This window comes from Petromyzon marinus (assembly GCF_048934315.1).
Source record: "Petromyzon marinus isolate PM22_M1 ecotype Great Lakes invasive population chromosome 85 unlocalized genomic scaffold, UKy_Petmar_22M1.pri1.0 chr85_unloc.2, whole genome shotgun sequence".
NCBI lineage: Eukaryota > Metazoa > Chordata > Hyperoartia > Petromyzontiformes > Petromyzontidae > Petromyzon > Petromyzon marinus.
Window position 1 is genome coordinate 506,714 of NW_027422647.1, and position 25,213 is coordinate 531,926.

Consider the following 25,213-nt stretch of genomic DNA (forward strand, 5'->3'; position numbering starts at 1 on the left):
AATGGTATAGTCCAGTTTGTGAGTGTTTTGTCAATGGAGGGGGGTGTTTGTGAATGGTATAGCCCACTTTGAGAGTGTTTTGTCAATGGAGGGGGGTGTTTGTGAATGGTATAGTCCAGTTTGTGAGTGTTTTATTAATGGATGGGGGTGTTTGTGAATGGTATAGTCCAAGTTTGAGAGTGTTTTATCAATGGGGAGAGGGGAAGGGGGTGTTTGTGAATGGTATAGTCCAAGTTTGTGAGTGTTTTTTTAATGGAGGGGGGTGTTTGTGAATGGTATAGTCCAAGTTTGAGAGTGTTTTGTTAATGTAAGGGGGTGTTTGTGAATGGTATAGTCCAAGTTTGTGAGTGTTTTGTTAATGTAAGGGGGTGTTTGTGAATGGTATAGTCCAAGTTTGTGAGTGTTTTGTTAATGTAAGGGGGTGTTTGTGAATGGTATAGTCCAGTTAGTGAGTGTTTTGTTAATGTAAGGGGGTGTTTGTGAACGGTATAGTCCAGTTTGTGAGTGTTTTGTTAATGTAAGGGGGTGTTTGTTAATGGTATAGTCCAGTTTGAGAGTGTTTTATTAATGGATGGGGGTGTTTGTGAATGGTATAGCCCAAAGTCACCCCGAGACCAGAACCATTCGCCCAGAGCCATCTGGGAGTGTAGGGGGGGGGTGTTTGTGAATGGTATAGTCCAAGTTTGAGAGTGGTTTGTCAATGTAAGGGGGTGTTTGTGAATGGTATAGTCCAGTTTGAGAGTGTTCTGTTAATGTAAGGGGGTGTTTGTGAATGGTATAGCCCAGTTGTGAGTGTTTTGTTAATGGAGGGGGGTGTTTGTTAATGGTATAGTCCAAGTTTGTGAGTGTTTTATTAATGGAGGGGGTGTTTGTGAATGGTATAGTCCAGTTTGTGAGTGTTTTGTTAATGTAAGGGGGTGTTTGTGAATGGTATAGTCCAAGTTTGAGAGTGTTTTATCAATGGAGGGGGGTGTTTGTGAATGGTATAGTCCAATTTGAGAGTGTTTTGTCAATGTAAGGGGGTGTTTGTGCATGGTATAGTCCAAGTTTGAGAGTGTTTTATTAATGGAGGGGGGTGTTTGTGAATGGTATAGTCCAAGTTTGTGAGTGTTTTGTTAATGTAAGGGGGTGTTTGTGAATGGTATAGTCCAGTTTGAGAGTGTTTTTCTTAATGTAAGGGGGTTTTTGTGAATGGTATAGTCCAAGTTTGTGAGTGTTTTGTTAATGTAAGGGGGTGTTTGTGAATGGTATAGTCCAGTTTGTGAGTGTTTTGTTAATGTAAGGGGGTGTTTGTGATTGGTATAGTCCAGTTTGTGAGTGTTTTGTTAATGTAAGGGGGTGTTTGTGAATGGTATAGTCCAGTTTGTGAGTGTTTTATCAATGGAGGGGGGTGTTTGTGAATGGTATAGTCCAGTTTGTGAGTGTTTTGTCAATGGAGGGGGGTGTTTGTGAATGGTATAGTCGAAGTTTGTGAGTGTTTTATCAATGGGGAGTGGGGAAGGGAGGTGTTTGTGAATGGTATAGCCCAGTTTGTGAGTGTTTTGTCAATGGATGGGGGTGTTTGTGAACGGTATAGTCCAGTTTGTGAGTGTTTTATCAATGGAGGGGGGTGTTTGTGAATGGTCTAGTCCAAGTTTGTGAGTGTTTTGTCAATGGAGGGGGGTGTTTGTGATTGGTATAGTCCAAGTTTGAGAGTGTTTTGTCAATGTAAGGGGGTGTTTGTGAATGGTATAGTCCAGTTTGAGAGTGTTCTGTTAATGTAAGGGGGTGTTTGTGAATGGTATAGCCCAGTTGTGAGTGTTTTGTTAATGGAGGGGGGTGTTTGTTAATGGTATAGTCCAAGTTTGTGAGTGTTTTATTAATGGAGGGGGTGTTTGTGAATGGTATAGTCCAGTTTGTGAGTGTTTTGTTAATGTAAGGGGGTGTTTGTGAATGGTATAGTCCAAGTTTGAGAGTGTTTTATCAATGGAGGGGGGTGTTTGTGAATGGTATAGTCCAATTTGAGAGTGTTTTGTCAATGTAAGGGGGTGTTTGTGCATGGTATAGTCCAAGTTTGAGAGTGTTTTATTAATGGAGGGGGGTGTTTGTGAATGGTATAGTCCAAGTTTGTGAGTGTTTTGTTAATGTAAGGGGGTGTTTGTGAATGGTATAGTCCAGTTTGAGAGTGTTTTGTTAATGTAAGGGGGTTTTTGTGAATGGTATAGTCCAAGTTTGTGAGTGTTTTGTTAATGTAAGGGGGTGTTTGTGAATGGTATAGTCCAGTTTGTGAGTGTTTTGTTAATGTAAGGGGGTGTTTGTGATTGGTATAGTCCAGTTTGTGAGTGTTTTGTTAATGTAAGGGGGTGTTTGTGAATGGTATAGTCCAGTTTGTGAGTGTTTTATCAATGGAGGGGGGTGTTTGTGAATGGTATAGTCCAGTTTGTGAGTGTTTTGTCAATGGAGGGGGGTGTTTGTGAATGGTATAGTCGAAGTTTGTGAGTGTTTTATCAATGGGGAGTGGGGAAGGGAGGTGTTTGTGAATGGTATAGCCCAGTTTGTGAGTGTTTTGTGAATGGATGGGGGTGTTTGTGAACGGTATAGTCCAGTTTGTGAGTGTTTTATCAATGGAGGGGGGTGTTTGTGAATGGTCTAGTCCAAGTTTGTGAGTGTTTTGTCAATGGAGGGGGGTGTTTGTGATTGGTATAGTCCAAGTTTGAGAGTGTTTTGTCAATGGATGGGGGTGTTTGTGAATGGTACAGTCCAAGTTTGAGAGTGTTTTGTCAATGGAGCGGGGTGTTTGTGAATGGTATAGTCCAAGTTTGTGAGTGTTTTGTTAATGTAAGGGGGTGTTTGTGAATGGTATAGTCCAAGTTTGAGAGTGTTTTGTCAATGGATGGGGGTGTTTGTGAATGGTATAGTCCAAGCTTGTGAGTGTTTTGTTAATGTAAGGGGGGTGTTTGTGAATGGTATAGTCCAAGTTTGTGAGTGTTTTGTTAATGTAAGGGGGTTGTTTGTGAATGGTATAGTCCAAGTTTGTGAGTGTTTTGTTAATGTAAGGGGGTGTTTGTGAATGGTATAGTCCAAGTTTGTGAGTGTTTTGTCAATGTAAGGGGGTGTTTGTGAATGGTATAGTCCAGTTTGTGAGTGTTTTGTCAATGGAGGGGGGTGTTTGTTAATGGTATAGTCCAAGCTTGAGAGTGTTTTGTCAATGTAAGGGTGGTGTTTGTGAATGGTATAGTCCAAGTTTGTGAGTGTTTTGTTAATGCAAGGGGGTGTTTGTGAATGGTATAGTCCAAGTTTGAGAGTGTTTTGTTAATGTAAGGGCGTGTTTGTGAATGGTATAGTCCAGTTTGAGAGTGTTTTGTTAATGGATGGGGGTGTTTGTGAATGGTATAGTCCAAGTTTGTGAGTGTTTTATCAATGGGGAGTGTAGGGGGGTGTTTGTTAATGGTATAGCCCAAAGTCACTCCGAGACCAGAACCACTCGCCCAGAGCCATCAGGGAGTGTGGGGGTGGGTGTTTGTGAATGGTATAGTCCAGTTTGTGAGTGTTTTGTTAATGGATGGGGGTGTTTGTGAATGGTATAGTCCAAGTTTGTGAGTGTTTTGTCAATGGAGGGGGGTGTTTGTGAATGGTATAGTCCAGTTTGTGAGTGTTTTGTCAATGGAGGGGGGTGTTTGTGAATGGTATAGCCCACTTTGAGAGTGTTTTGTCAATGGAGGGGGGTGTTTGTGAATGGTATAGTCCAGTTTGTGAGTGTTTTATTAATGGATGGGGGTGTTTGTGAATGGTACAGTCCAAGTTTGAGAGTGTTTTGTCAATGGAGCGGGGTGTTTGTGAATGGTATAGTCCAAGTTTGTGAGTGTTTTGTTAATGTAAGGGGGTGTTTGTGAATGGTATAGTCCAAGTTTGAGAGTGTTTTGTCAATGGATGGGGGTGTTTGTGAATGGTATAGTCCAAGCTTGTGAGTGTTTTGTTAATGTAAGGGGGGTGTTTGTGAATGGTATAGTCCAAGTTTGTGAGTGTTTTGTTAATGTAAGGGGGTTGTTTGTGAATGGTATAGTCCAAGTTTGTGAGTGTTTTGTTAATGTAAGGGGGTGTTTGTGAATGGTATAGTCCAAGTTTGTGAGTGTTTTGTCAATGTAAGGGGGTGTTTGTGAATGGTATAGTCCAGTTTGTGAGTGTTTTGTCAATGGAGGGGGGTGTTTGTTAATGGTATAGTCCAAGCTTGAGAGTGTTTTGTCAATGTAAGGGTGGTGTTTGTGAATGGTATAGTCCAAGTTTGTGAGTGTTTTGTTAATGCAAGGGGGTGTTTGTGAATGGTATAGTCCAAGTTTGAGAGTGTTTTGTTAATGTAAGGGCGTGTTTGTGAATGGTATAGTCCAGTTTGAGAGTGTTTTGTTAATGGATGGGGGTGTTTGTGAATGGTATAGTCCAAGTTTGTGAGTGTTTTTTCAATGGGGAGTGTAGGGGGGTGTTTGTTAATGGTATAGCCCAAAGTCACTCCGAGACCAGAACCACTCGCCCAGAGCCATCAGGGAGTGTGGGGGGGGGGGGTGTTTGTGAATGGTATAGTCCAGTTTGTGAGTGTTTTGTTAATGGATGGGGGTGTTTGTGAATGGTATAGTCCAAGTTTGTGAGTGTTTTGTCAATGGAGGGGGGTGTTTGTGAATGGTATAGTCCAGTTTGTGAGTGTTTTGTCAATGGAGGGGGGTGTTTGTGAATGGTATAGCCCACTTTGAGAGTGTTTTGTCAATGGAGGGGGGTGTTTGTGAATGGTATAGTCCAGTTTGTGAGTGTTTTATTAATGGATGGGGGTGTTTGTGAATGGTATAGTCCAAGTTTGAGTGTTTTATCAATGGGGAGAGGGGAAGGGGGTGTTTGTGAATGGTATAGTCCAAGTTTGTGAGTGTTTTGTTAATGGAGGGGGGTGTTTGTGAATGGTATAGTCCAAGTTTGAGAGTGTTTTGTTAATGTAAGGGGGTGTTTGTGAATGGTATAGTCCAAGTTTGTGAGTGTTTTGTTAATGTAAGGGGGTGTTTGTGAATGGTATAGTCCAAGTTTGTGAGTGTTTTGTTAATGTAAGGGGGTGTTTGTGAATGGAATAGTCCAGTTAGTGAGTGTTTTGTTAATGTAAGGGGGTGTTTGTGAACGGTATAGTCCAGTTTGTGAGTGTTTTGTTAATGTAAGGGGGTGTTTGTTAATGGTATAGTCCAGTGTGAGAGTGTTTTATTAATGGATGGGGGTGTTTGTGAATGGTATAGCCCAAAGTCACCCCGAGACCAGAACCATTTGCCCAGAGCCATCTGGGAGTGTAGGGGGGGGGTGTTTGTGAATGGTATAGTCCAAGTTTGTGAGTGTTTTGTCAATGTAAGGGGGTGTTTGTGAATGGTATAGTCCAGTTTGTGAGTGTTTTATCAATGGGGAGTGTAGGGGGGTGTTTGTGAATGGTATAGCCCAGTTTGTGAGTGTTTTATCAATGGAGGGGGGTGTTTGTGAATGGTATAGCCCAAAGTTTGTGAGTGTTTTGTCAATGGAGGGGGGTGTTTGTGAATGGTATAGCCCCAAGTTTGTGAGTGTTTCATCAATGGAGGGGGGTGTTTGTGAACGGTATAGCCCAAAGTTTGTGAGTGTTTTATCAATGGAGGGGGGTGTTTCTGAATGATATAGTCCAAGTTTGTGAGTGTTTTATCAATGGAGGTGGGTGTTTGTGAATGGTATAGTCCAAGTTTGTGAGTGTTTTATCAATGGAGGGGGGTGTTTGTGAATGGTATAGCCCAAATTTGTGAGTGTTTATCAATGGGGAGTGTAGGGGGGTGTTTGTGAATGGTATAGTCCAAGTTTGTGAATGTTTTATCAATGGAGGGGGGTGATTGTGATTGGTATAGCCCAAGTTTGTGAGTGTTTTGTCAATGGAAGGGGGTGTTTGTTAATGGTATAGCCCAAGATTGTGTGTTTTGTCAATGGAGAGTGTAGGGGGGGGGTGTTTGTTAATGGTATAGCCCAAAGTTTGTTGAGTGTTTTATTAATGGAGGGGGGTGTTTGTGAATGGTATAGTCCAGTTTGAGAGTGTTTTGTCAATGGAGGGGGGTGTTTGTGAATGGTATAGTCCAGTTTGTGAGTGTTTTATCAATGGGGAGTGTAGGGGGGTGTTTGTGAATGGTATAGCCCAGTTTGTGAGTGTTTTATCAATGGAGGGGGGTGTTTGTGAATGGTATAGCCCAAAGTTTGTGAGTGTTTTGTCAATGGAGGGGGGTGTTTGTGAATGGTATAGCCCCAAGTTTGTGAGTGTTTCATCAATGGAGGGGGGTGTTTGTGAACGGTATAGCCCAAAGTTTGTGAGTGTTTTATCAATGGAGGGGGGTGTTTCTGAATGGTATAGTCCAAGTTTGTGAGTGTTTTATCAATGGAGGGGGGTGTTTGTGAATGGTATAGCCCAAATTTGTGAGTGTTTATCAATGGGGAGTGTAGGGGGGTGTTTGTGAATGGTATAGTCCAAGTTTGTGAATGTTTTATCAATGGAGGGGGGTGATTGTGATTGGTATAGCCCAAGTTTGTGAGTATTTTGTCAATGGAAGGGGGTGTTTGTTAATGGTATAGCCGAAGATTGTGAGTGTTTTGTCAATGGAGAGTGTAGGGGGGGGTGTTTGTTAATGGTATAGCCCAAAGTTTGTGAGTGTTTTATTAATGGAGGGGGGTGTTTGTGAATGGTATAGTCCAGTTTGAGAGTGTTTTGTCAATGGAGGGGGGTGTTTGTGAATGGTATAGTCCAGTTTGTGAGTGTTTTATCAATGGGGAGTGTAGGGGGGTGTTTGTGAATGGTATAGCCCAGTTTGTGAGTGTTTTATCAATGGAGGGGGGTGTTTGTGAATGGTATAGTCCAAGTTTGTGAGTGTTTTGTCAATGGAGGGGGGTGTTTGTGAACGGTATAGCCCCAAGTTTGTGAGTGTTTTATCAATGGAGGGGGGTGTTTCTGAATGGTATAGCCCAGTTTGTGAGTGTTTTATCAATGGAGGGGGGTGTTTCTGAATGGTATAGTCCAAGTTTGTGAGTGTTTTATCAATGGAGGGGGGTGTTTGTGAATGGTATAGCCCAAATTTGTGAGTGTTTATCAATGGGGAGTGTAGGGGGGTGTTTGTGAATGGTATAGTCCAAGTTTGTGAGTGTTTTATCAATGGAGGGGGGTGTTTGTTAATGGTATAGCCCAAGTTTGTGAGTGTTTTATCAATGCAGAGTGTAGGGGGGGTGTTTGTTAATGGTATAGCCCAAGTGAGTGTTTTATCAAAGGAGGGGTGTTGATTGTAAATGGTATAGCCCAAGTTTGTGAGTGTTTGATCAATGGAGTGTAGTCGGGTGTTTGTGAATGGTATAGCCCAAGTGAGTGTTTTATCAATGGAGACGGGGGGGTGTTTGTATATGGTATAGCCCCAAGAGTGTGAGTCTTTAATCAATGGAGAGTGGAGGGGGTGTTTGTGAATGGTACAGTCCAAGCGAGTGCTCGTCCCAACGACTCACGGGGATGATGTTGAGCAGAAACCCCCCCGCGACGACGGCGCTGAATGGAACGGTCTCCACCCCCAGGTAGGGGTACTGGATGGACTCGTCCACGCAGCTAAAGCCTCGCTGATAGGGCCGGTCCACAATGGCCAACACCACAGTGGGCAGAGCGGCTGTGGGCGGTAGTGGCCATAGACTCAGCACTGCCATAGACTCAACACTGCCCCATAGACTCAACATTGCCACCCATAGACTCAACACTGCCCCATAGACTCAACATTGCCACCCATAGACTCAACACTGCCCCATAGACTCAACACTGCCACCCATAGACTCAACACTGCCATAGACTCAACACTGTCATAGACTCAACACTGCCATAGACTCATCACTGCCATAGACTCAACACTGCCATAGACTCAACACTGCCACCCATAGACTCAACACTGCCACCCATAGACTCAACACTGCCCCATAGACTCAGCACTGCCATAGACTCAACACTGCCCCATAGACTCAACACTGCCATAGACTCAACACTGCACCATAGACTCAACACTGCCACCCATAGACTCAACACTGCCCCATAGACTCAGCACTGCCATAGACTCAACACTGCCCCATAGACTCAACACTGCCATAGACTCAACACTGTCATAGACTCAACACTGCCATAGACTCATCACTGCCATAGACTCAACACTGCCATAGACTCAACACTGCACCATAGACTCAACACTGCACCATAGACTCAACACTGCCCATAGACTCAACACTGCTACCCATAGACTCAGCACTGCCATAGACTCAACACTGCCCCATAGACTCAACACTGCACCATAGATTCAGCACTGCCATAGACTCAACACTGCCCCATAGACTCAACACTGCACCATAGATTCAACACTGCCCCATAGACTCAACACTGCCACCCATAGACTCAACACTGCACCATAGACTCAACACTGCCCCATAGACTCAACACTGCCCCATAGACTCAACACTGCACCATAGACTCAACACTGCACCATAGACTCAACACTGCACCATAGACTCAACACTGCCACCCATAGACTCAACATTGCCCCATAGACTCAACACTGCTACCCATAGACTCAACACTGTCACCCATAGACTCAACACTGCCCCATAGACTCAACACTGCCACCCATAGACTCAACACTGTCACCCATAGACTCAACACTGTCACCCATAGACTCAACACTGTCATAGACTCAACACTGCCCCATAGACTCAACACTGCCATAGACTCAACACTGCCCCATAGACTCAACACTGCCATAGACTCAGCACTGTCACCCATAGACTCAACACTGCCACCCATAGACTCAACACTGTCACCCATAGACTCAACACTGTCACCCATAGACTCAACACTGCCCCATAGACTCAACACTGCCATAGACTCAACACTGCCCCATAGACTCAACACTGCCATAGACTCAGCACTGTCACCCATAGACTCAACACTGCCACCCATAGACTCAACACTGTCACCCATAGACTCAACACTGTCACCCATAGACTCAACACTGCCCCATAGACTCAACACTGCCACCCATAGACTCAACACTGTCACCCATAGACTCAACACTGTCACCCATAGACTCAACACTGCCCCATAGACTCAACACTGCACCATAGACTCAACACTGCCCCATAGACTCAACACTGCCACCCATAGACTCAACACTGCACCATAGACTCAGCACTGCTACCCATAGACTCAGCACTGCTACCCATAGACTCAACACTGCCCCATAGACTCAACACTGCCATAGACTCAATACTGCCATAGACTCAACACTGTCATAGACTCAACACTGCCATAGACTCATCACTGCCATAGACTCAACACTGCCATAGACTCAACACTGCACCATAGACTCAACACTGCACCATAGACTCAACACTGCCCATAGACTCAACACTGCTACCCATAGACTCAGCACTGCCATAGACTCAACACTGCCCCATAGACTCAACACTGCACCATAGATTCAACACTGCCCCATAGACTCAACACTGCCACCCATAGACTCAACACTGCACCATAGACTCAACGATGCCCCATAGACTCAACACTGCCCCATAGACTCAACACTGCACCATAGACTCAACACTGCACCATAGACTCAACACTGCACCATAGACTCAACACTGCCACCCATAGACTCAACATTGCCCCATAGACTCAACACTGCTACCCATAGACTCAACACTGTCACCCATAGACTCAACACTGCCCCATAGACTCAACACTGCCACCCATAGACTCAACACTGTCACCCATAGACTCAACACTGTCACCCATAGACTCAACACTGTCATAGACTCAACACTGCCCCATAGACTCAACACTGCCATAGACTCAACACTGCCCCATAGACTCAACACTGCCATAGACTCAGCACTGTCACCCATAGACTCAACACTGCCACCCATAGACTCAACACTGTCACCCATAGACTCAACACTGTCACCCATAGACTCAACACTGCCCCATAGACTCAACACTGCCACCCATAGACTCAACACTGTCACCCATAGACTCAACACTGTCACCCATAGACTCAACACTGCCCCATAGACTCAACACTGCACCATAGACTCAACACTGCCCCATAGACTCAACACTGCCACCCATAGACTCAACACTGCACCATAGACTCAGCACTGCTACCCATAGACTCAGCACTGCTACCCATAGACTCAACACTGTCATAGACTCAACACTGCCCCATAGACTCAACACTGCCATAGACTCAACACTGCCCCATAGACTCAACACTGCCATAGACTCAGCACTGTCACCCATAGACTCAACACTGCCACCCATAGACTCAACACTGTCACCCATAGACTCAACACTGTCACCCATAGACTCAACACTGCCCCATAGACTCAACACTGCCACCCATAGACTCAACACTGTCACCCATAGACTCAACACTGTCACCCATAGACTCAACACTGCCCCATAGACTCAACACTGCACCATAGACTCAACACTGCCCCATAGACTCAACACTGCCACCCATAGACTCAACACTGCACCATAGACTCAGCACTGCTACCCATAGACTCAGCACTGCTACCCATAGACTCAACACTGTCATAGACTCAACACTGCCCCATAGACTCAACACTGCACCATAGACTCAACACTGCCACCCATAGACTCAACATTGCCACCCATAGACTCAACACTGCTACCCATAGACTCAGCACTGCCACCCATAGACTCAACACTGTCACCCATAGACTCAACACTGCACCATAGACTCAACACTGCCACCCATAGACTCAACACTGCCACCCATAGACTCAACACTGTCACCCATAGACTCAACACTGTCATAGACTCAACACTGCACCATAGACTCAACACTGCACCATAGACTCAACACTGCTAACCCATAGACTCAACACTGCCCCATAGACCCAACACTGCCACCCATAGACTCAACACTGCCACCCATAGACTCAACACTGCCACCCATAGACTCAACACTGCTACCCATAGACTCAACACTGCCACCCATAGACTCAACACTGCCCCATAGACTCAACACTGTCACCCATAGACTCAACACTGCTACCCATAGACTCAACACTGCTACCCATAGACTCAACACTGCCCCATAGACTCAACACTGTCACCCATAGACTCAACACTGCCACCCATAGACTCAACACTGCCACCCATAGACTCAACACTGCTACCCATAGACTCAACACTGCACCAAGGACTCAACACTGCTACCCATAGACTCAACACTCCACCATAGACTCAACACTGCCACCCATAGACTCAACACTGCTACCCATAGACTCAACATTGCCCCATAGACTCAACATTGCTACCCATAGACTCAACACTGCCCCATAGATTCAACACTGCTACCCATAGACTCAACACTGTCATAGACTCAACACTGTCACCCATAGACTCAACATTGCTACCCATAGACTCAACACTGCTACCCATAGACTCAACACTGCTACCCATAGACTCAACACTGTCACCCATAGACTCAACATTGCCCCATAGACTCAACACTGCCCCATAGACTCAACACTGCTACCCATAGACTCAACACTGTCACCCATAGACTCAACATTGCCCCATAGACTCAACACTGCCCCATAGACTCAACACTGCCACCCATAGACTCAACACTGCTACCCATAGACTCAACACTGCTACCCATAGACTCAACATTGCCACCCATAAACTCAACACTGCTACCCATAGACTCAACACTGCCACCCATAGACTCAACATTGCCACCCATAGACTCAACACTGCCCCATAGACTCAACACTGCCACCCATAGACTCAACACTGCCACCCATAGACTCAACACTGCCACCCATAGACTCAACACTGCCACCCATAGACTCAACACTGCCCCATAGACTCAACACTGCCACCCATAGACTCAACACTGCCACCCATAGACTCAACACTGTCACCCATAGACTCAACACTGCCACCCATAGACTCAACACTGCCACCCATAGACTCAACACTGCCACCCATAGACTCAACACTGCCACCCATAGACTCAACACTGCCACCCATAGACTCAACACTGCCCCATAGACTCAACACTGCCACCCATAGACTCAACACTGCTACCCATAGACTCAACACTGTCACCCATAGACTCAACACTGCCACCCATAGACTCAACACTGCCACCCATAGACTCAACACTGCCACCCATAGACTCAACACTGCCACCCATAGACTCAACACTGCCACCCATAGACTCAACACTGCCACCCATAGACTCAACACTGCCCCATAGACTCAACACTGCTACCCATAGACGCAACACTGCTACCCATAGACTCAACACTGCCCCATAGACTCAACACTGCCCCATAAACTCAACACTGCCCATAGACTAAACACTGCCCATAGACTCAACACTGCCCCATAGACTCAACACTGCTACCCATAGACTCAACACTGTCACCCATAGACTCAACACTGCCCCATAGACTCAACACTGCTACCCATAGACTCAACACTGATACCCATAGACTCAACACTGCCCATAGACTCAACACTGCTACCCATAGACTCAACACTACCCATAGACTCAACACTGCACCATAGACTCAACATTGCCCCATAGACTCAACACTGCACCATAGACTCAACATTGCCCCATAGACTCAACACTGCTACCCATAGACTCAACACTGCCCCATAGACTCAACACTGTCACCCATAGACTCAACACTGCCCCATAGACTCAACACTGCTACCCATAGACTCAACACTGCCACCCATAGACTCAACACGGCCACCCATAGACTCAACACTGCACCATAGACTCAACACTGCCCCATAGACTCAACACTGCTACCCATAGACTCAACACTGCCCCATAGACTCAACACTGTCACCCATAGACTCAACACTGCCCCATAGACTCAACACTGCTACCCATAGACTCAACACTGCCACCCATAGACTCAACACTGCACCATAGACTCAACACTGCCACCCATAGACTCAACACTGCCCCATAGACTCAACACTTCCCCATAGACTCAACACTGCCCCATAGACTCAACATTGCCCCATAGACTCAACACTGCTACCCATAGACTCAACACTGCCACCCATAGACTCAACACTGCCACCCATAGGCTCAACACTGTCACCCATAGACTCAACACTGCCACCCATAGACTCAACACTGCCACCCATAGACTCAACACTGACACCCATAGACTCAACACTGCCACCCATAGACTCAACACTGCCCCATAGACTCAACATTGCCCCATAGACTCAACACTGCTACCCATAGACTCAACACTGCCACCCATAGACTCAACACTGCCACCCATAGACTCAACACTGTCACCCATAGACTCAACACTGCCACCCATAGACTCAACACTGCCACCCATAGACTCAACACTGACACCCATAGACTCAACACTGCCACCCATAGACTCAACACTGCCACCCATAGACTCAACACTGCCACCCATAGACTCAACACTGCCACCCATAGACTCAACACTGCCACCCATAGACTCAACACTGCACCATAGACTCAACACTGCTACCCATAGACTCAACACTGCCACCCATAGACTCAACACTGCCACCCATAGACTCAACACTGTCACCCATAGACTCAACACTGCCACCCATAGACTCAACACTGCCACCCATAGACTCAACACTGACACCCATAGACTCAACACTGCCACCCATAGACTCAACACTGCCACCCATAGACTCAACACTGCCACCCATAGACTCAACACTGCCACCCATAGACTCAACACTGCCACCCATAGACTCAACACTGCACCATAGACTCAACACTGCCACCCACAGACTGTGTACACAGTCGCAGTCAACTATCAGATGGTTGTTGGGCGTTGGACTGTTGTTAGGTTCCAAACTCCAACTCACTCACACACTCACTCACTCATACACTCACTCACACATACACTCACTCATACACTCACTCACTCATACACTCACTCACTCACTCATACACTCAGTCACTCACACACTCACAAACTCACTCATACACTCACTCACTCATACACTCACTCACACACTCACTCACTCATACACTCAGTCACTCATACACTCACTCATACACTCACTCACTCATACACTCATACACTCACTCACTCATACACTCACTCACACTCACTCACTTACTCACACACTCACTCACTTACTCACACACTCACTCACTCACACACTCACTCATACACTCACTCACTCAAACACTCACTCGTACACTCACTCACTCAGTCACTCACTCGTACACTCACTCACTCACACACTCACTCACAAACTCACTCATACACACACTCATACACACACTCACTCATACACTCACTAACTCACTCACAAACTCACTCATACACTCACTCATACACTCACTCATACACTCACTCACTCATACACTCACTTGTCACTCAGTGTGAGTGAGTGGGTGAATAGCTGAGTGAGTGGCTCAGTGAGTGAGTGGCTGAATGAGTGAGTGGCTAAGTGAGTGGCTGAGTGAGTGAGAGGCTGAGTAAGTGAGTGGCTGAGTGAGTGAGTGGTTGAGTGAGTGACTGATTGAGTGGATGAGTGGGTGGCTGAGTGGCAAAGTGAGTGAGTGGCTGAGTGAGTGAGTGGTTGAGTGAGTGACTGAGTGAGTGAATGGCTGGGTGGCTGAGTGGGTGAGTGAGTGGGTGAGTGGGCGAGTGGGTGAGTGGGCGACTGGGTGGATGATTGAGTGACTGAGTGAGTGGCTGAGTAAGTGAGTGGCTGAGTGAGTGGCTAAGATAGTGGCTGAGTGGTTGAGTGACTGATTGAGTGAGTGGCTGGGTGGCTGAGTGGGTGAGTGAGTGGGTGGCTGAGTGAGTGGCTGAGTGGCAAAGTGAGTGGCTGAGTGAGTGGCTGAGTGGGTGGCTGAATGGCAAAGTAACTGAGTGAGTGAGTGGCTGAGTGAGTGGTTGAGTGAGTGACTGAGTGAGTGAGTGGATGGGTGGCTGAGTGGGTGAATGAATGGGTGAGTGGCGAAGTGAGTGGCTGAGGGAGTGGCTGAGTGAGTGAGTGGCTGGGTGGTTGAATGAATGGCTGAGTGAATGGCTGAGTGAGTGAGTGCCTGAGTGACTGAGTGAGTGAGTGGCTGAGTGACTGAGTGGGTGAGTGAGTGGCTGAGTGAGTGGCTGAGTGAGTGGGTGAGTGAGTGACTGAGTGAGTGGCTGAGTGAGTGAGTGGGTGAGTGACTGAGTGAATGGCTGAGTGAGTGAGTGCCTGAGTGACTGAGTGAGTGAGTGACTGAGTGACTGAGTGGGTGAGTGAGTGGCTGAGTGAGTGGCTGAGTGAGTGGCTGAGTGAGTGGCTGAGTGGGTGAGTGACTGAGTGAGTGGCTGAGTGAGTGAGTGCCTGAGTGACTGAGTGAGTGGCTGAGTGAGTGAGTGAGTGCCTGAGTGACTGAGTGAGTGGCTGAGTGACTGAGTGGGTGACTGAGTGAGTGAGTGAGTGGCTGAGTGAGTGACTGAGTGAGTGAGTGGGTGACTGAGTGAGTGGGTGACTGAGTGAGTGACTCACCAAGGATGATGCAGGCTAAGTCCACTGCGACGAGAACGAGGGGGAAGGAGGTGGACTGAGAGGTCGAGGAGGTGGAGGCAGGGGTGGAGGTGGCGGCAGCCATTTGTGAAAGCTCCTCCTCACCACTTACTCACTCACTCAGTCACTCACTCACTCACTCACCCACTCACTCACCCAATCACTCACCCAATCACTCACTCACCCACTCAGTCACTCACCCACTCACTCAGTCACTCACTCAGTCACTCACTCAGTCACCCACTCACTCACCCACTCACTCACTCAGCCACTCACTCACCCACTCACCCACTCACCCACTCACTCACCCACCCACTCACTCACTCACCCACTCACTCACCCACTCACTCACCCACTCACTCACTCAGCCACCCACTCACTCACTCACCCACTCACTCACCCACTCACTCACCCACTCACTCACCCACTCACTCACCCACTCACTCACTCACCCACTCACTCACTCACCCACTCACTCACTCAGTCACTCACCCACTCACTCACTCACCCACTCACTCACCCACTCACTCACTCACCCACTCACCGACCCACTCACTCACCCATTCACTGCTACAGTTAGCCACTGTTATAGTCAGCCACTGCTACAGCCAGCCACTGCTACAGTAAGCCACTGCTACAGCCAGCCACTGTTACAGCCAGCCACTGTTACAGTCAGCCACTGCTACAGCCAGCCACTGCTACAGCCAGCCACTGTTACAGCCAGCCACTGTTACAGTCAGCCACTGCTACAGTCAGCCACTGCTACAGTCCGCCACTGTTACAACCAGCCACTGCTACAGTCAGCCACTGCTACAGTCAGCCACTGCTACAGTCAGCCACTGCTACAGTCAGCCACTGTTACAACCAGCCACTGCTACAGTCAGCCACTGCTACAGTCAGCCACTGCTACAGTCAGCCACTGTTACAACCAGCCACTGTTACAGTCAGCCACTGCTACAGTCAGCCACTGCTACAGTCAGCCACTGTTACAGTCAGCCACTGCTACAGCCAGCCACTGTTACAGTCAGCCACTGCTACAGTCAGTCAGCGCTCCACCCACCACTCCAATCACAGCCAGTAGATGAGGCACCACCACTAACCACCACCACCAACTACACTCTGCACTACACCCACTCATCCAGACGACACCCACTACACTACACACACGATCTTCCGGAATACCGGAAGTTTACCAATAAAACAAACGGTAGACGACTTCCGGAAGCGCCCCACAACTTTGTCACTTCCGGAAGATAAGAAACTGTCCAATAAAATACGCCGTAGACATCTTCCGGAAGATCCCCAACATAGCTTCATCTTCCGGAAGCCGGGTAGGTTAGTTTTGAAACGGACGGTAGACGTCTACCGGAAGATCCTTACATCACTACATCTTCCGGAAGAGGGAGGGTTGTCAATGAGAACGGACGGTAGACATCTTCCGGAAGGACCCCACATTCTACCTCTTCCGGAAGAGTAGAAGCTTTCCAAATAAAACATGCGGTAGATATCTTCCGGAAGAGCACCATACCTTTACCTCTTCCGGAAGTTTGGAAGCTTGCCAATAAAATAAACGGTAGACATCTTCCGGAAGATTCCCATGTTCTTGTCTCTTCCGGAAGATTAGAAGCTTACCAATAAAATTGACGGTAGACATCTTCCGGAAGAGTCCCATGTTATTGCCTCTTCCGGAAGATTAGAAGCTTACCAATAAAATTGACGGTAGACATCTTCCGGAAGATACCCACGTTGCTTCTTCCGGAAGACAAGAAGCTTACCAATCAAACAGGCGGTAGATATCTTCCGGAACACCCCATATCATTACCTCTTCCGGAAGATAAGAAGCTTGCCAATAAAATAAACGGTAGACCTCTTCCGGAAGATTCCCACATTTCCGCCGCTTCCGGAAGATGTAAATCTTGCCAATAAAATAGACGGTAGATATCTTCCGGAAGATTCCCACGTTGTTGCCTCTTCCGGAAGATTAGAAGCTTACCAATAAAATTGACGGTAGACATCTTCCGGAATTCACAATTGGGTTAAGTAACTTCAGCAGATTTTCTTGTTCCACTTGTGTTGCGATCGAAACGTCGTAATCAATAATTTTTCTACCTACGTGACTTTACCGAAATAACCAAAAAGTATAGAAAATAATAATAAAATGAAAAAAAGTCAAATAATTGTTTGTTAAAATTTTATTTTAAAAAATATAATATATATTTTTTACTAAAATAAACAAATTTTGATTTAAAGCTTTCGTGACTGCAGGGATTCATATTCTTGGTTCTTTCGGTAAAGTCACCACGTAGAAGGGAAACAACAAAATAATAAAATATATATAAAACAATAATAAAAATTCTCACGACGTTTCGACCATAACTCAAACGGTCATCATCAGGTGTGTCGGTTTGCATAAATTTATTTTTAAACAGCATATTTATTTATTTATAAAAAAAACGTTAGCGTCACGCGCAGCGATTTGGCAGTTTATTTAGGACTAGTCCATCTATATTCTGAAAAGAGGAGGGGGGAGACGAAATTTTTTTATAATGTATGCTGTCTGAAAGCCACTGTAAGCGTGAACAATCAATTAAGACCTGAAATGGTTTATCAAATCTTTCCAATGATTTCTAAGATAGAATCCATCTTCTCGGTTGAAATTGTCTCTGTGCTTGTCCACATATACAAAAAAAAATCGTCTCCCCCTCCTCTTTTCAGAATATAGATGGACTAGTCCTGGGTAAACTGCCAAATCGCTGCGCGTGGCGCTAACGTTTTTTAAAAATAAATAAATAAATGCGCCGTTTAAAAATAAATTTATGCGAACCAACACACCTGATGATGACCGTTTGAGTTATGGTCGAAACGTCGTGAGAATTTTTTTATTGTTTTATATATATTTTATTATTATTTTGTTGTTTCTCTTCAACGTGACTTTACCGAAAAAACTAAGAATACCACACACGTTGTGGAGGGGCGTGGTCTAGAGACAGGGGGCGTGGCCTAGGGGACTAGAGGGTGTGGACCCTCTCTGGTGGGCGTGGTCTGAGCGTGTAGTGGGGCGTGGTCTGAGTGTAGTGGGCGTGGTGTGAGTGTAATGGGCGTGGTCTCCCTCTGGTGGGCGTGGTGTGAGCGTAGTGGGCGTGGTCTTCCTATAGTGAGCGTGGTGTGCGTGTGGGGTGCGTGGTCTGAGCGGTGGGGGGGCGTGTCGTGAGGGTTAGTAGTGGGCGTGGTCTCTCAAGTAGTGGGCGTGTCATAGTGGGTGGGTGGCCTCTCTGTGTAGTAGGCGTGGTCTCACTGTATAGTGGGCGTGGTGAGTGTCGTAGTTTGGGCGTGGCCCTCTTCGCGTAGTGGGGGCGTGGTCTGTATTGTGGGCGTGGTGGGGTGAATCGTGGTGGTGAGTTAGTGGGGGCGTGGTCTCCTCGTAGTGGGCGTCGTGCTGTGGGCGTGGTGTGAGTGTAGTGGGGGCGTGGTCTCCTCGGCGTGGTGGGGGCGTGGTCTATCAGTGTCGTGGGCGTGTCGATGTGAGTCGTAGTTTTGGGGGCGTGGTCTCAGCCGTAAGTGGGGCGTGTCGATGTGAGTCGTAGTTTAGGAGGGGGGCGTGGTCTCAGCCGTAAGTGGGCGTGTCGATGTGAGTCGTAGTTTAGGAGGGGGCGTGGTCTCAGTGTATGTGGGCGTGTCGGTGTGAGAGTCTTAGTTTAGGAGGGGGCGTGGTCTCAGCCGTAAGTGGGGCGTGTCGATGTGAGGGTCGTAGTTTAGGAGGGGGCGTGGTCTCAGTGTATGTGGGCGTGTTGGTGTGAGAGTCGTAGCTTAGGAGGGGGTGGGCGTGGTCTCAGTGTATGTGGGCGTGTCAGTGTGAGAGTCGTAGTTTGGGGGGGGCGTGGTCTCAGTGTATGTGGGCGTGTCGATGTGAGTCGTAGTTTAGGAGGGGGTGGGGGGGGCGTGGTCTCAGTGTATGTGGGCGTGTCTTGCTGGGGTTGGCTGTGGGCGTGTCTTGCTGGGGTTGGCTGTGGGCGTGTCTTGCTGGGGTTGGCTGTGGGCGTGTCTTGCTGGGGTTGGCTGTGGGCGTGTCTTGCTGGGGTTGGCTGTGGGCGTGTCTTGCTGGGGGGTTGGCTGTGGGCGTGTCTTGCTGGGGTTGGCTGTGGGCGTGTCTTGCTGGGGTTGGCTGTGGGCGTGTCTTGCTGGGGGGTTGGCTGTGGGCGTGTCTTGCTGGGGTTGGCTGTGGGCGTGTCTTGCTGGGGTTGGCTGTGGGCGTGTCTTGCTGGGGTTGGCTGTGGGCGTGTCTTGCTGGGGGGTTGGCTGTGGGCGTGTCTTGCTGGGGTTGGCTGTGGGCGTGTCTTGCTGGGGGGTTGGCTGTGGGCGTGTCTTGCTGGGGGGTTGGCTGTGGGAGTGTCTTGCTGGGGTTGGCTGTGGGCGTGTCTTGCTGGGGTTGGCTGTGGGCGTGTCTTGCTGGGGGGTTGGCTGTGGGCGTGTCTTGCTGGGGGGTTGGCTGTGGGCGTGTCTTGCTGGGGTTGGCTGTGGGCGTGTCTTGCTGGGGTTGGCTGTGGGCGTGTCTTGCTGGGGGGTTGGCTGTGGGCGTGTCTTGCTGGGGTTGGCTGTGGGCGTGTCTTGCTGGGGTTGGCTGTGGGCGTGTCTTGCTGGGGGGTTGGCTGTGGGCGTGTCTTGCTGGGGGGTTGGCTGTGGGCGTGTCTTGCTGGGGTTGGCTGTGGGCGTGTCTTGCTGGGGGGTTGGCTGTGGGCGTGTCTTGCTGGGGTTGGCTGTGGGCGTGTCTTGCTGGGGTTGGCTGTGGGCGTGTCTTGCTGGGGGGTTGGCTGTGGGCGTGTCTTGCTGGGGTTGGCTGTGGGCGTGTCTTGCTGGGGGGTTGGCTGTGGGCGTGTCTTGCTGGGGGGTTGGCTGTGGGCGTGTCTTGCTGGGGGGTTGGCTGTGGGCGTGTCTTGCTGGGGTTGGCTGTGGGCGTGTCTTGCTGGGGGGTTGGCTGTGGGCGTGTCTTGCTGGGGTTGGCTGTGGGCGTGTCTTGGTGGGGTTGGCTGTGGGCGTGTCTTGCTGGGGTTGGCTGTGGGCGTGTCTTGCTGGGGGGTTGGCTGTGGGCGTGTCTTGCTGGGGGGTTGGCTGTGGGCGTGTCTTGCTGGGGGGTTGGCTGTGGGCGTGTCTTGCTGGGGGGTTGGCTGTGGGCGTGTCTTGCTGGGGGGTTGGCTGTGGGCGTGTCTTGCTGGGGGGTTGGCTGTGGGCGTGTCTTGCTGGGGGGTTGGCTGTGGGCGTGTCTTGCTGGGGTTGGCTGTGGGCGTGTCTTGCTGGGGTTGGCTGTGGGCGTGTCTTGCTGGGGGGTTGGCTGTGGGCGTGTCTTGCTGGGGTTGGCTGTGGGCGTGTCTTGCTGGGGTTGGCTGTGGGCGTGTCTTGCTGGGGTTGGCTGTGGGCGTGTCTTGCTGGGGTTGGCTGTGGGCGTGTCTTGCTGGGGTTGGCTGTGGGCGTGTCTTGCTGGGGTTGGCTGTGGGCGTGTCTTGCTGGGGGGTTGGCTGTGGGCGTGTCTTGCTGGGGGGTTGGCTGTGGGCGTGTCTTGCTGGGGGGTTGGCTGTGGGCGTGTCTTGCTGGGGGGTTGGCTGTGGGCGTGTCTTGCTGGGGGGTTGGCTGTGGGCGTGTCTTGCTGGGGGGTTGGCTGTGGGCGTGTCTTGCTGGGGGGTTGGCTGTGGGCGTGTCTTGCTGGGGGGTTGGCTGTGGGCGTGTCTTGCTGGGGGGTTGGCTGTGGGCGTGTCTTGCTGGGGTTGGCTGTGGGCGTGTCTTGCTGGGGTTGGCTGTGGGCGTGTCTTGCTGGGGTTGGCTGTAGGCGTGTCTTGCTGGGGGGTTGGCTGTGGGCGTGTCTTGCTGGGGGGTTGGCTGTGGGCGTGTCTTGCTGGGGGGTTGGCTGTGGGCGTGTCTTGCTGGGGTTGGCTGTGGGCGTGTCTTGCTGGGGTTGGCTGTGGGCGTGTCTTGCTGGGGGGTTGGCTGTGGGCGTGTCTTGCTGGGGTTGGCTGTGGGCGTGTCTTGCTGGGGTTGGCTGTGGGCGTGTCTTGCTGGGGTTGGCTGTGGGCGTGTCTTGCTGGGGTTGGCTGTGGGCGTGTCTTGCTGGGGTTGGCTGTGGGCGTGTCTTGCTGGGGGGTTGGCTGTGGGCGTGTCTTGCTGGGGGGTTGGCTGTGGGCGTGTCTTGCTGGGGGGTTGGCTGTGGGCGTGTCTTGCTGGGGGGTTGGCTGTGGGCGTGTCTTGCTGGGGGGTTGGCTGTGGGCGTGTCTTGCTGGGGGGTTGGCTGTGGGCGTGTCTTGCTGGGGGGTTGGCTGTGGGCGTGTCTTGCTGGGGGGTTGGCTGTGGGCGTGTCTTGCTGGGGTTGGCTGTGGGCGTGTCTTGCTGGGGTTGGCTGTGGGCGTGTCTTGCTGGGGTTGGCTGTAGGCGTGTCTTGCTGGGGGGTTGGCTGTGGGCGTGTCTTGCTGGGGGGTTGGCTGTGGGCGTGTCTTGCTGGGGGGTTGGCTGTGGGCGTGTCTTGCTGGGGTTGGCTGTGGGCGTGTCTTGCTGGGGGGTTGGCTGTGGGCGTGTCTTGCTGGGGTTGGCTGTGGGCGTGTCTTGCTGGGGTTGGCTGTGGGCGTGTCTTGCTGGGGTTGGCTGTGGGCGTGTCTTGCTGGGGTTGGCTGTGGGCGTGTCTTGCTGGGGTTGGCTGTGGGCGTGTCTTGCTGGGGTTGGCTGTGGGCGTGTCTTGCTGGGGGGTTGGCTGTGGGCGTGTCTTGCTGGGGGGTTGGCTGTGGGCGTGTCTTGCTGGGGGGTTGGCTGTGGGCGTGTCTTGCTGGGGGGTTGGCTGTGGGCGTGTCTTGCTGGGGGGTTGGCTGTGGGCGTGTCTTGCTGGGGTTGGCTGTGGGCGTGTCTTGCTGGGGTTGGCTGTGGGCGTGTCTTGCTGGGGGGTTGGCTGTGGGCGTGTCTTGCTGGGGGGTTGGCTGTGGGCGTGTCTTGCTGGGGGGTTGGCTGTGGGCGTGTCTTGCTGGGGGGTTGGCTGTGGGCGTGTCTTGCTGGGGGGTTGGCTGTGGGCGTGTCTTGCTGGGGGGTTGGCTGTGGGCGTGTCTTGCTGGGGGGTTGGCTGTGGGCGTGTCTTGCTGGGGGGTTGGCTGTGGGCGTGTCTTGCTGGGGGGTTGGCTGTGGGCGTGTCTTGCTGGGGGGTTGGCTGTGGGCGTGTCTTGCTGGGGTTGGCTGTGGGCGTGTCTTGCTGGGGTTGGCTGTGGGCGTGTCTTGCTGGGGTTGGCTGTGGGCGTGTCTTGCTGGGGTTGGCTGTGGGCGTGTCTTGCTGGGGTTGGCTGTGGGCGTGTCTTGCTGGGGTTGGCTGTGGGCGTGTCTTGCTGGGGGGTTGGCTGTGGGCGTGTCTTGCTGGGGGGTTGGCTGTGGGCGTGTCTTGCTGGGGGGTTGGCTGTGGGCGTGTCTTGCTGGGGGGTTGGCTGTGGGCGTGTCTTGCTGGGGTTGGCTGTGGGCGTGTCTTGCTGGGGTTGGCTGTGGGCGTGTCTTGCTGGGGTTGGCTGTGGGCGTGTCTTGCTGGGGTTGGCTGTGGGCGTGTCTTGCTGGGGGGTTGGCTGTGGGCGTGTCTTGCTGGGGGGTTGGCTGTGGGCGTGTCTTGCTGGGGGGTTGGCTGTGGGCGTGTCTTGCTGGGGGGTTGGCTGTGGGCGTGTCTTGCTGGGGGGTTGGCTGTGGGCGTGTCTTGCTGGGGGGTTGGCTGTGGGCGTGTCTTGCTGGGGGGTTGGCTGTGGGCGTGTCTTGCTGGGGGGTTGGCTGTGGGCGTGTCTTGCTGGGGGGTTGGCTGTGGGCGTGTCTTGCTGGGGGGTTGGCTGTGGGCGTGTCTTGCTGGGGGGTTGGCTGTGGGCGTGTCTTGCTGGGGGGTTGGCTGTGGGCGTGTCTTGCTGGGGGGTTGGCTGTGGGCGTGTCTTGCTGGGGGGTTGGCTGTGGGCGTGTCTTGCTGGGGGGTTGGCTGTGGGCGTGTCTTGCTGGGGGGTTGGCTGTGGGCGTGTCTTGCTGGGGTTGGCTGTGGGCGTGTCTTGCTGGGGGGTTGGCTGTGGGCGTGTCTTGCTGGGGGGTTGGCTGTGGGCGTGTCTTGCTGGGGGGTTGGCTGTGGGCGTGTCTTGCTGGGGGGTTGGCTGTGGGCGTGTCTTGCTGGGGGGTTGGCTGTGGGCGTGTCTTGCTGGGGGGTTGGCTGTGGGCGTGTCTTGCTGGGGGGTTGGCTGTGGGCGTGTCTTGCTGGGGGGTTGGCTGTGGGCGTGTCTTGCTGGGGTTGGCTGTGGGCGTGTCGTCTTGCTGGGGGGTTGGCTGTGGGCGTGTCTTGCTGGGGGGTTGGCTGTGGGCGTGTCTTGCTGGGGGGTTGGCTGTGGGCGTGTCTTGCTGGGGGGTTGGCTGTGGGCGTGTCTTGCTGGGGGGTTGGCTGTGGGCGTGTCTTGCTGGGGGGTTGGCTGTGGGCGTGTCTTGCTGGGGGGTTGGCTGTGGGCGTGTCTTGCTGGGGGGTTGGCTGTGGGCGTGTCTTGCTGGGGGGTTGGCTGTGGGCGTGTCTTGCTGGGGGGTTGGCTGTGGGCGTGTCTTGCTGGGGGGTTGGCTGTGGGCGTGTCTTGCTGGGGGGTTGGCTGTGGGCGTGTCTTGCTGGGGGGTTGGCTGTGGGCGTGTCTTGCTGGGGGGTTGGCTGTGGGCGTGTCTTGCTGGGGGGTTGGCTGTGGGCGTGTCTTGCTGGGGGGTTGGCTGTGGGCGTGTCTTGCTGGGGGGTTGGCTGTGGGCGTGTCTTGCTGGGGGGTTGGCTGTGGGCGTGTCTTGCTGGGGGGTTGGCTGTGGGCGTGTCTTGCTGGGGGGTTGGCTGTGGGCGTGTCTTGCTGGGGGGTTGGCTGTGGGCGTGTCTTGCTGGGGGGTTGGCTGTGGGCGTGTCTTGCTGGGGTTGGCTGTGGGCGTGTCGTCTTGCTGGGGGGTTGGCTGTGGGCGTGTCTTGCTGGGGGGTTGGCTGTGGGCGTGTCTTGCTGGGGGGTTGGCTGTGGGCGTGTCTTGCTGGGGGGTTGGCTGTGGGCGTGTCTTGCTGGGGGGTTGGCTGTGGGCGTGTCTTGCTGGGGGGTTGGCTGTGGGCGTGTCTTGCTGGGGGGTTGGCTGTGGGCGTGTCTTGCTGGGGGGTTGGCTGTGGGCGTGTCTTGCTGGGGGGTTGGCTGTGGGCGTGTCTTGCTGGGGGGTTGGCTGTGGGCGTGTCTTGCTGGGGGGTTGGCTGTGGGCGTGTCTTGCTGGGGGGTTGGCTGTGGGCGTGTCTTGCTGGGGGGTTGGCTGTGGGCGTGTCTTGCTGGGGGGTTGGCTGTGGGCGTGTCTTGCTGGGGGGTTGGCTGTGGGCGTGTCTTGCTGGGGGGTTGGCTGTGGGCGTGTCTTGCTGGGGGGTTGGCTGTGGGCGTGTCTTGCTGGGGTTGGCTGTGGGCGTGTCTTGCTGGGGGGTTGGCTGTGGGCGTGTCTTGCTGGGGGGTTGGCTGTGGGCGTGTCTTGCTGGGGGGTTGGCTGTGGGCGTGTCTTGCTGGGGGGTTGGCTGTGGGCGTGTCTTGCTGGGGGGTTGGCTGTGGGCGTGTCTTGCTGGGGGGTTGGCTGTGGGCG

The 25,213-nt window shown here is 51.5% G+C and overlaps 1 protein-coding gene across 1 annotated transcript in view; it reads right to left on the reverse strand.

The window, feature by feature from the left end:
* LOC116937904 (phospholipid phosphatase 3-like) overlaps nucleotides 1-15,808 on the reverse strand; it is a 50,734-nt gene extending 34,926 nt beyond the window's left edge. The window contains exons 1-2 of the mRNA XM_076059267.1: nucleotides 15,599-15,808; nucleotides 7,495-7,649 (exon numbers count right to left, since the gene is read on the reverse strand). Coding sequence (XP_075915382.1) covers nucleotides 7,495-7,649; nucleotides 15,599-15,701 — 258 coding nt within the window. The 5' untranslated portion in view covers nucleotides 15,702-15,808. The remainder of the gene's footprint in view (nucleotides 1-7,494; nucleotides 7,650-15,598) is intronic.
* Nucleotides 15,809-25,213: the final 9,405 nt, after the last annotated feature.